This window comes from Setaria viridis, chromosome 9 (genome assembly GCF_005286985.2).
Source record: "Setaria viridis chromosome 9, Setaria_viridis_v4.0, whole genome shotgun sequence".
NCBI classification, from domain to species: Eukaryota; Viridiplantae; Streptophyta; class Magnoliopsida; order Poales; family Poaceae; genus Setaria; species Setaria viridis.
The window spans coordinates 13,976,122-13,986,596 of NC_048271.2; the positions used below are offsets into that span (position 1 = coordinate 13,976,122).

The 10,475-nt window shown below is 42.9% G+C and overlaps 2 protein-coding genes across 3 annotated transcripts; one reads left to right on the forward strand and one right to left on the reverse strand.

Annotated features, from left to right (window-relative positions):
* The first annotated feature begins 3,514 nt into the window (after positions 1-3,514).
* On the forward strand, positions 3,515-6,630 carry LOC117838921 (vesicle-associated protein 1-3). 2 transcript variants are annotated; one of them, XM_034719121.2, is made up of 9 exons: positions 3,515-3,673; positions 3,798-3,868; positions 3,997-4,078; positions 4,208-4,323; positions 4,407-4,604; positions 4,707-4,775; positions 4,863-4,904; positions 5,389-5,466; positions 6,206-6,630. In XM_034719121.2, the coding sequence occupies exons 1-9, from the start codon at positions 3,619-3,621 to the stop codon at positions 6,338-6,340; spliced, it is 846 nt and encodes a 281-aa protein (XP_034575012.1). In that variant the 5' UTR covers positions 3,515-3,618; the 3' UTR covers positions 6,341-6,630. The 2 variants fall into 2 exon arrangements, with proteins under 2 accessions (XP_034575012.1, XP_034575014.1); XM_034719123.2 differs by having other exon boundaries at positions 6,233-6,630.
* Positions 6,631-8,115: 1,485 nt separating this feature from the next.
* LOC117838922 (uncharacterized) lies at positions 8,116-10,118 on the reverse strand. The gene is made up of 3 exons (XM_034719124.2): positions 9,274-10,118; positions 9,105-9,170; positions 8,116-8,474 (listed from the first exon to the last, which is right to left on the reverse strand). The coding sequence occupies exons 1-2, from the start codon at positions 10,011-10,013 to the stop codon at positions 9,158-9,160; spliced, it is 753 nt and encodes a 250-aa protein (XP_034575015.1). The 5' UTR covers positions 10,014-10,118; the 3' UTR covers positions 8,116-8,474; positions 9,105-9,157.
* Positions 10,119-10,475: the final 357 nt, after the last annotated feature.

Genomic DNA, 10,475 nt, shown 5'->3' on the forward strand with positions numbered 1-10,475 from the left:
CTTTCTTTGCTACAGTTCCGCCAAAATCAGAGCAAAGAAAAATGCTTCTCTTTGTTACACTTTTGGTGAAATACTTTGCTGAGATGCTCTTTCGCATTGTTGACCCTCTTTCACCAAACTTTCCCAACCTCTTCACCAAAACACCATTCCAAGGTTACCACTAGGCCGTCAAGAAGTGCACGCATGACCAAAACAAACTTGAGACTAGTGATTGCTCTGCTGCTCCGAAGTCCAAACTGAACTTGTAAGTTGTAACCCAGCCATTCCCAATCACACATTTTCTGGGCCAGCAGCAGTTGTACACTTGTACTTCCTCCTAAACAACTGCAGCGTAGCTCGGCGTGTATGCCAATCCGCCTGAACAACCCACTCAACGCCCACCACTGTTGCGTTCTACTACCACAAAACTACTGCTCTGCAGTCTGCTGGCCCCCCAGGCCGTGCCCAGCAACAGAAATCGATCAGATCATGCGCGCCCGGGGACACGGCGCCGCTCGTTCAATGCTCGCCGGCCGTTCAATGCATCCATCGGGGTCGGCGCGCACGCGTCTTCCGGGCCACCCCCTTCCCTTCGGGCGGCCCGGTGCAGTGCTCCTGAAGCAGCAGCCGTTTGAATGCAAGGGGCCAGCGCGGCGGCAGCAATGACAGAACAGAATCGTGGTCGCGGTGGCGTTAGATTTGGTGGTCAATCTAGTGCTAGTAGCGTTGATATGCCTAAGGCCCTAAACACACGATGTAGTGGCAAGATATCAATGCATGAACTGAGACTTGGTTGCAAATGATTTGGAGCGCGAATAATGCAACTATGCAAGTTCATCCTAACACCTGGGGTCCAAAACATGAGCTGCCAACGGAGATTAGGACGGGGAAAGTTGGAAGTACACATAAGATCCATTTCAAGTCATGCCAACACCAATTCTTATCTTGTCCTCAAACCAAACACATATTAATACATTGGTCGGTCTCGAAATAAATTTTTTGATGTTGATGCACTAGAAATTCTATTTTTAAGAAATCAAAATTAGAGAATTTTCTTTTTTATTGGGCTGTCCAGTCATCCATGTGAAGAAAAATAAATTTGGTCTGCTTTGCCTAATTGTTGGACTGGATGGGCTATAGGATTCAGGTCACTCGGGCCAGTGATGGGCCGCCTCTGCCCTCCTAATTGTTGTTTTTTAGTTGGCCCACAATATTTTGGCCGAATAATCAATGATGAAATTGACAATACGTTAGTACCAAAACGTGACTGCGAGGCAACATCCAAAGAACATGCATGTGGGATTAGAGCGAGGGTTCTTTTTTTTAATTAAGGAACATTGTCCTTTTTCTTTAATTAAGGAACATTGTCCGGCCTCGATCATCCTCGATGTCTACAGCCACAGTGAGGGTTTGTTTGAAGGAAATCGCTTGACCCACATATCCTTTGACAAATCCATCTGCACCTAGATCAAGATACATGATTTCTCGTGTATGAACAGTTGAACACCCGGTTTTCTTCTCTCTCACTCCTGAGACGACGTATGAACACCTTTGTATTTATTGTGAAATGCGATGCCAGCTTGGACGAAAATGACTGTGCAACAACGAGACCATATGCCCTGGATTTTGCTGATGAGTGAAAGCTAGGCTTTTATTCTACATTCGACTTGGGAATTGGGATCATACATTTGCAGTGTCATCATGGGAAACAGAGAAGGCAATGGGCTGCACTAGCAGTGTATTACTAGCACTTGAGTAATATGGTAAATGATCACTATCCGAGTTTTTTTTTCCAGTGTAAAGATATAGCACGTGTTTCATGGGCGTGTCCTTTCTTTCCTTGTCTTGATTGAGACAAGAGTCCGTGCCCGCATGGTCCGGTATTCCATATTTTAGGCTTGTGGCCTGTGGGTACCTTCTCCTGTCTAAAATATAAGACATATGCTTCTCCGTGAAGCCATGACCATACGGCATAGCTGCTCTAACCATGGTTGGTGCAAATATGCATGCTAAATGAACGGAGCAGATAAAAAGAATTACGCAATATATGAAATCACCATATATTATATATTCTAGTTACACGATCGATTTCAAGGAGAAAAATTAACTAAATTAATTAGGTACTCCCTCCGTTTCAAAATGTAGGTTGTTTTGACTTTTGTAGATACATAGATGTTGTTATGCACCTAAGTATAGGGTTATGCCTAAATACATAGTAAAGTCTATGTATTTAGAAAAGTCAAAACAACCTGCATTTTGGAAAGTACTACATTTAGAAGCAAAAGATTTAAACCAGTATTTGTCAAAGTGAAGTCAGGCACATTTAAAATAAGCTCTTGTTTAAGGGTGTCAGTTCTACAAGTTGATGCACGATATGGCCCCGCTGAAATACCGAAGTATGTTTGGTAGGTGACAAAGATAGACCACTCAATGCAGAATTCTGAAAGTTGCCTAAAGCATCTTTCATGATCACACCATCGAAGCAACCGCTAATTAACTTGTACCATCTACAGTAACTATTGAACATTGACATGTCCCAACAGAGAAACTTCACGTATATATAAGTCAAACTGAAGTGGAACACATGGAACTTGGAAGAGAGCCCAGGAAACTAAAAAAAAAAGACTTCTCTTATGAAGTGAGAATATCATATAAAGCAAATAATGGTGCTATGTAATTTTATTCCAATAATAAAACCTTGCATATTGCTTATTTATCTACTCCACAATTTTTTTAAAAGGTGTATTTCGTTTCACTTCATTTCATTAGGACAAAGACTTTGACTGACAATGATGCTATCGCTATTTCATTTATAGGTACAAAATTGTAATCATAAGGAAATATCTTCGAAAACAAATTTAACAGCACCTCAATTTTGTGTTACAAAAAATTATGTATTAATAGAGTAATTGCTGGTCCAATGCCTGCCCTAATGAAAGAAATGAGCCCTATAATTTCAAATAGTTGCAGTAGTTAGCTTTTGCTTGGCGATGATATTTGGTAATGATTCATCATTTACACAAATGAAAGTTTTTCAATTGATTTAGCACATAGGCTACTGTAGATATAACTCAAACAAGGCCTTGGTCCCCAAATTTTAAGTCGTACATTGTATATTGAGGGAAAAATAGTATTAAGAAAAAAACTTATAAAAGTAGACTAAGTAAGAATTGCGGTCCCTCTTAAAACAAACTTTTGAATTTGTACATTTGAGGTAGTATTAAAATACAGACAGGTTGAGTAAGGCCTTGTTCACAGTAAAGAAATTTCATTCCACTTGTTTTTATTTAAGAACAGTTCTCTACTAGTAAAACCATCTGCCCACCTTATATTGTCTTATTTAAGAAAAAGCTTTGCATAAGGATCACGAATTTAATTAGTTATTAAAAAAAATAGAATCTGAATTCAACTGGCAATATCTCCGTAGGCAGATAAGAAACATCACTATCAAGACGAATCCATCTTTTCACACACAAAAAAAGTCCAAACCAAACTAAACAAAACTTCCAAGAAAATTTTGCAGCCAAAAACAAAAGCGAAACTACGGCCCCAGTGCCTGGCCTCGAGAGTCCCCCTTTCCCACCACTTCCTCTCTGTTCTCCCCCAACTCCCGCGACAGCAGCAGCAGCAGCAGCAGCCATGGCCGCCTCCTGCGACCTCCTCGACGTCGACCCGCCGGAGCTCCAGTTCCCGTGTAAGCTCCCTGCCCCTAGCGGGTCCAGCCCTCCCTCGCCGCCCTTCTCTCGTCTCAGATTCTTCCCGACTTCTCTCCCTGAATTTTTCAGCTGATTCTCTCGCGATTTTCTTGTGGTGCGCAGTCGTGCTCGACAAGCAGATCTCCTGCCCCCTGCGGCTCACCAACAGGACCGACCGTACCGTCGCCTTTAAGGTGGTTCACCAGTTGATTTGCGGTGTAGACCCTAGGGAATTTCTCTGTGGAATTGCGGGTGGCTTGATGAGGAATTCTTTATTCTCTTATGCTTTTCTTGGCGCCCTTGTGATGTGTGTGGGTAGTAGGTCAAGACGACGAGCCCCAGGAAGTACTGCGTGCGTCCCAACAATGGCGTGGTGCCCCCACGATCCTCCTGCACAGTTGTAGGTAACGTGTTGTTGTTACTGGACTGGCCACAGTTCAAGAAACGGCTCAATTTGGGAGCATTATCGTTTGTAAGCTTGGCTAAGGAACTTTCAATATTTTAAAATTTGTATGCATTCTGTGCTCCTGCAGTTACGATGCAAGCGCAGAAGGTGGTGCCTCCGGATTTGCAGTGCAAGGATAAATTCTTGGTGCAGAGCGTGGTCGTCAGTGATGGCTTGTTAGCCAAGTACATAACCTCGCAAATGGTAGTACTATGATGTATTCTTTTTAGTTTGATTTATGTCTATCAGTTTGGTACTGAATCTGTAGTTTGGTGCTTGCTTCTTAGTTCGTGAAAGAAGTGGGTAATGTGGTTGAGGAGGTGAAGTTGAAGGTTGCTTATGTGATGCCACCTGAACCACAATCAGAGATTGCAGAGGAACACGATGGTTTAGAGAGAGTTTTAATGCCTATGCAGCAGATTGTGGATAATGGAAGGAGTACTTCAGAGCTGTCGAGTGGCTCTGCGTCTTTGAGATCAGCTGAGGTGGGGATACCATGTGTCCTGAATGTTCTTTTTCTGTCCGATGTTTTTATAGCTGCAAGTTTCTAAGAAAATGAACTTATGAGTTTCCTAATATCTTTTCAGGAGGTAGGATCACCTGTTGGGCGAATTGTGAAGAGTGAGGAGTTCCTGAAGGCTGCAGCACCTGCTCTGGTACGTGATATGTGCATATTCTTTGTTCTACACTTATATCTTGTGCCATGATTATTAAAATATCGTTTGTGTCTGTCTCAACACTAGGAAACAAAAACATATGCAGGACGTGCTGAACAATCCCATCAGGTGAGCTTGAATTCTGTGTGGACTGTGGAACACTGAAGGTTTTTTATGTCCAAGTAGAAATGTTGAATGCTCGTTTGACAACATGGGAGGTTAAAAAGGAGAAACCCTTATGTCCCTTACTGACCCTATTTATTCATTCTTTGAATTTATTGCTCAGAAACAATGGGGGATGTAATAGCTCTTGTGAACTATGTTTTATGAATTCTGTTTCAGTTGATTTCTATTGGAATCATCTACATTCAAGTTTGTCATTGCACATAGATAGCCACTTAGCAACATTTCTCTTGCTACCCTAGTTACTTTGCTTGACTACAATTAGGGTTGTTTACTGAAAGCTTAATGCCATTTTATTTTCATTGTGTTTCACTATCTTTCTAATTCAATACAAATCATATAGTTAATATTGGTGATCTTTTAGTTTAACTTGTGCTTCGAGTATTTTGCTGTTTCTGATCTGAATACACTCCTGTTTCTCTCATTACAGCTGTCAGCTATAATTGCAAAACTGACCGAAGAAAAGAATTCTGCACTTGAGCAAAATAGAAAGCTTCGAGATGAATTGGTGAGTATTTGGTTGAAATCATGTGCTTTTTCATGGGTTGCCATTGGCACCTTAAGTAGTATGCTGATGTGCCTGAAAACAACGCTCTCTTTTTGATATAATGAAAGATGAATATCATTTACAAATACATGTTGAACCTCTAAACATAGGCATTCTCCTAGGAGGTCTCTTTGAAAGGGCTTCAAGTTGCATAGCTGCAGCTGTATACAAACATTAGTTTACTTTAGTGTCTTCAACTAATCTTCTCTTGGTCAGTATTCTTTAAGCGACACCCATGTGTATCAATATGTAAATTATCACTGGCTAAAGGAGCATATATTTGGACTTGAACACAGTCAAGGAACCATTCTAAACTGTTAACCATTGGAATTGTTAATATGCATCGGGCACTTGTTAGGGTCTCAGAGATCCAATGTGGAAACCTAAGTATTTTGCTTTTCAAGATTATGAACTGAAAATTGGAGTTCTATCTAAAACAAACTTGAATCAAACTAACTTGCGAATATTCATGTAGTAATGGACGAGATGAATTACAACTAATTTTTGGTAATCAAAACAAATTTTCTATGCTAAGGAGCTAATGGTGTCTAGATTTTCAGATCAGACTTCATAACAATAAGAAGCCTCTCACCCTAATAGGTTGTAAATTTGTTTAAGATTTTCTCTGGAAGAAATATTATACTGAATTCTGATGTCTGATATCTGTAACTACGATAAATTTTGTTTAACTCGCTTGAAGATGGTTGTCTGTCATTGTGACATGCAGGAACTTGTAAGGCGCGAAGCCAGTAAACAGCAAGGCAGCTTCTCGCTGGTTCTCTTACTAGCTCTCGGGGTCCTGTGCGTCATTCTGGGTCATCTTGTAAAGAAATGAGAATTATCTTAGTCTAATCAAGTACTTGGTACGGTAAATAAAAGGTGACATATAGTGTGATTCTTAGATTCGTGAGCCAGCTGCCAATGCTAGCGAGCCGCGCAACAGCGCGAGCGTCAAGTGGGTTGTGTAATGGCATCTAGTTCGATCCATAATATATTTTAACTAATCACTGGAAAGTGATTGCTCTTATGGTGTTTGATTTCTGTATCTATCCCCTTCAATTTATCACCTAACTAAGTTGTACATTGATTGCATTCACTTTTGATTTTGACCATGTTGTTGATAAATGAGTGGGAGATCTTGTCCGAATAGCGCCATATGCTGGTCCACTCGAATTAGTCATGATAAAAAAGCAGCAGCTTACCTGTAAGATTTATCAGTCGCCTGGGGAAATGATCCATGATTCTTCTTCAGTCTTGACTTTTGACCATGATGCGGTTCTTGGCTGCATGCCACTGGAACACAGCATACATTACTTACTTTTAGGATGCACGTAATAGATATGTAGAAAACACTCAACAAGTTGCAGATATTTGACACTGATAAGAGCTAGAGTTACGCAAGCAAAGTCTGTACACCAGGAAACTTATGACAATGTGTTACATGAGCTGCTAGCTCGCTACATTCTTAGTACATTGGACAACATGCTTTTGCAGTCTACAATGAAGATTCCTCACATAAATTGTTTTCTAACAAAGCATGAACAATCTTATTGCTACTGATGACTGATGTGGATGTTCTTGAGCTACTTATAAGCTGTCCAAGGCACCATGCCACATGCATCATGTACTGTCTACTTGGATAATAACTTATTAAGCTAGTCTCAGGATAGCTTCCTTTTGTAAGGAAGAGAGGTTAGTCGTACAAACAAGCCAATATAGAGTAGATGGACAAACATTGCTAAATAGTGTAACAGATGATTCAAATAGAAGCAAGCCTTCCAACAGAAAAAAAAAACACTTCTAACACCAATTACCAACAGATAGCATGCTGTTGTACGCACAAGATGCTTAATATTTCATTATTTCTGAACCACAATACAGAACCAAGTCACTCCCACTCAAAATATAATTGTTCAATTACGAGTAAGAAAACATTGCTCACATTCTGCCATCATTAGCAATACGACTATTTTCAGCAAAACCATGAACCAATGCATACCATGGAATGTAGAGACTATCACCTTCCTAAAACAAATACTTCAAGAATGTTGTCAGTTACCTCAGCAACAAATTTCTGATGGCTTCAACATGACAAGAGAGAAAACTAGCACAAAACAGCACACATATTAATGAAGCAAATGGAAAGCCTAACAAGAAGCTTTACGGAAACACCACCCAACATGATTTGGGATAGTCAAGAGAAGCAGAGTAATAAGCAGAGCTACAGTTAAATCAGAAATATACTAATGTTTGCACAAGCAGACAGGATCAAAGCAAAAGCAATCAAAAGTACACCTCTGGAAATCCATCTTCATACACTCGTTGTTCAATCAGAACATGGATTTTGGTCGTCAACTTGAATATGACCATGCCGCTAAAAAACTAGTTAACTTTATCCGAATAATGCTATATGCTGGTCTACTCAAATTGGTAGAATCATATTTCGAATGGAATTAGTAGCTTCTACCTATTGTCTATTGTCCTCTTCAGTCTTAACCCTGATGCGGGCCTGGCACATCATGAACTCAGTGGTTAACTGTGCAGAAAAAACAATCATGGAAGTAGGAATGTAGGATGCAACACATCTTGCAGAAATGTTTTAGGATGGTCTTAAGGTTAAGTCATCTGACATTGATGAAATTTCAGATAAAAATTGCAAACCAAGTCTGTACATCAGGAAAATGTAAATAGCTTTACAAGAAAAAACAGCGCTACTGTTACATGAGCTGCTAGCTTCACTGCACTCTCAGTACATTACCCAGAGTACTTTACAAAATAAAATCCCATAAAAATTGATTCGATGATTTCTAGCAAAGAATACAATCATGCTGTTACTGATAAAGATGTTCTTGACCTGCTCACAGGTATCCTTTCCTTGGCAAATGAACAGTGTAATTCTTGCTGCCAGGTGCAATCATCTGCATATACTTGATAAGGTATTCAGGGCATCTCCAGTTACATGAATTATCCTGCATAAGAGAAAGATCAAGCACAAGAATAAGTCAATTCTTTTTTTTAAAGAAGCAACTAAAATATGTGTTCACAATCTATTTTAACTGATAATTAGAAAATACTGTTCAGTGTTCACAATCTGCTACCAATAACAATGTCTACTTTTCAGCAATATCATGAACCAATATGCGTTCTAGAATCTGGACCATATAGCATCTTCCTAAAAGAACACTTTCAAAATATTGTTGGTTATAATCATCACAATGAAAATCGGATGGACTCTATGTCGGGAGCAAACTAGCACATACAAAAAGGAGGAAGCAAATAGAAAGCACAACTTTTCAGGAACATCATCTGGCGTGATCAGGGGTTGCCAAGAGCATTAGAAAAAAAAACAAATAATATGAAGTCAAAAGTATGCTCATGTTTGAACAAAGCCACATGATTAAAGAAAATAAGCAATCCAGAGTACACATGTGACGAATGCATCTTTATACACTCATTTCTGAATCAGAAGAACCAAGAACATGTTGAAGTCATGATCAATCAGCCATCTATGTTGTCATTAAAATTTGAACAGCATTGGGTATTGCACAACAACAAAGATAGTTCCAGGTCAAAACTAATCCGGCACTGCAATACTTTACCTTCAACAAACATCCTTTGCAATCCTGCACATTATACCATGAAAATCCTCATATCACCGAGCCCATCTGCATTGAAGGAACACCAAAACACTCATCATCACACATTCATACAAAGAAAGCCAAAATGCTAACTTAAATCATCAGAACATATCTTCCACCATGACGCTACCTTGACTGGCGCCCCCGATCAGACTGCCTCTCCTTCCTCCCCGCAGCAACCAGCACGGCACGCTCGCGCTCCTTCTCCTTGGCCTCCCTCTTCTTCCTCTCCTCCCTCAGCTCCTCAATGGTCTTCTTCCCTCCACTCCTCTTACCCCCGCTCCCTTCCCCTGCATCTCTGGCCCTCCCCTCCTTCGCCGCCGCCGCCGCAGGGTTCGACATGTACCAGGGAACCGCCACACCCTTGCCGGCGAGGCCGTAGCCCAGCCTGTACTTCTCCTCGTCGGGCCCCACCGCCCTGACCTCCTCTTCCTTCTTCCGCTTCTTAGGGTTCTTCTGGTTAGGGTTGGCGTCGGGGTCCCGCTCACGCGCGGCGCCCCTCCCGCCGCTGGCCGAGGCGAGCGCGGCGAAGTCGGCTGCGGCGCCGGATCTCCCCGAGAAGAGGTTAATGTGGTCTCCGTCGGAGGCCGGGGACGGAAGGGCGTCCGCCGGATCCTCCGCCGCGGCACCCCCGGCGGCGCCGTCGGCAGGAGGGGGAGCGGCGGAGGGCGGCTCCTCCTGGACGAGGCCGCGGTTGCGGCGGAGCGCGGCGAGGCGGAGGTCCGACTCGCGGCGGCGCTCGGCCTCGCGCTGGAGCTGCTCCTCGCGGGCGGCGGCGGCCTCGTCGTTGCGGACCTTCTCGCGGTTGTCGAAGTTGTAGACGTTCCACCGCTTCTGCGGGAGGATGTTCAGCCCGCCGTGCCCGCCCATAGCTGCCCGCGGGGACCGGTGGTTCGGCGGCTAGGTCGGAGGCTCGGCGACCAGGATGGTGGGATGACGAGAAGATTGCGTTTTGCCCCCTCTGGCATCTACTATGTTTTCCTACGCGGGTACGCGCCTCCTGTCGGTTACTGAGGCAGGCTCGGCCCCACGAGCAGCCTCACGCACGTATCTGTGGACTATGCGGCCTCTCTCGACTCTGCCGGCTAGCCGATCGCTCGTGTCCGTTCAGGTTCGACACGAAATTGAACGAGAAACGCGGAGGCGATTGACGAGACGATCACGATCCCCTCCTAGGCTTGCCTTCTCCGGCGAGATCTAGGCCGCTGCGCTGCTGGCCACTCCGGCCGCGGCATCCCTGCCACGCCGGCAACGACTCAGTTGTCGACGGCCACTCGCAAATCGACGGTTAGCCATCCTGACGTCGTCGATCACTTCATCTAACCCTAATTC

Bases quoted from the DNA above. Each gene is read 5' to 3' on its own strand.
- LOC117838921 (XM_034719121.2), top strand. From the start codon at position 3,619: ATGGCCGCCTCCTGCGACCTCCTCGACGTCGACCCGCCGGAGCTCCAG. The intron at 4,905-5,388 runs GTGAGCTTGAAT...CTCTCATTACAG, and splicing joins GTGCTGAACAATCCCATCAG to CTGTCAGCTATAATTGCAAA. The intron at 5,467-6,205 runs GTGAGTATTTGG...ACTCGCTTGAAG, and splicing joins GAAAGCTTCGAGATGAATTG to ATGGTTGTCTGTCATTGTGA.
- LOC117838922 (XM_034719124.2), bottom strand. From the start codon at position 10,013: ATGGGCGGGCACGGCGGGCTGAACATCCTCCCGCAGAAGCGGTGGAAC.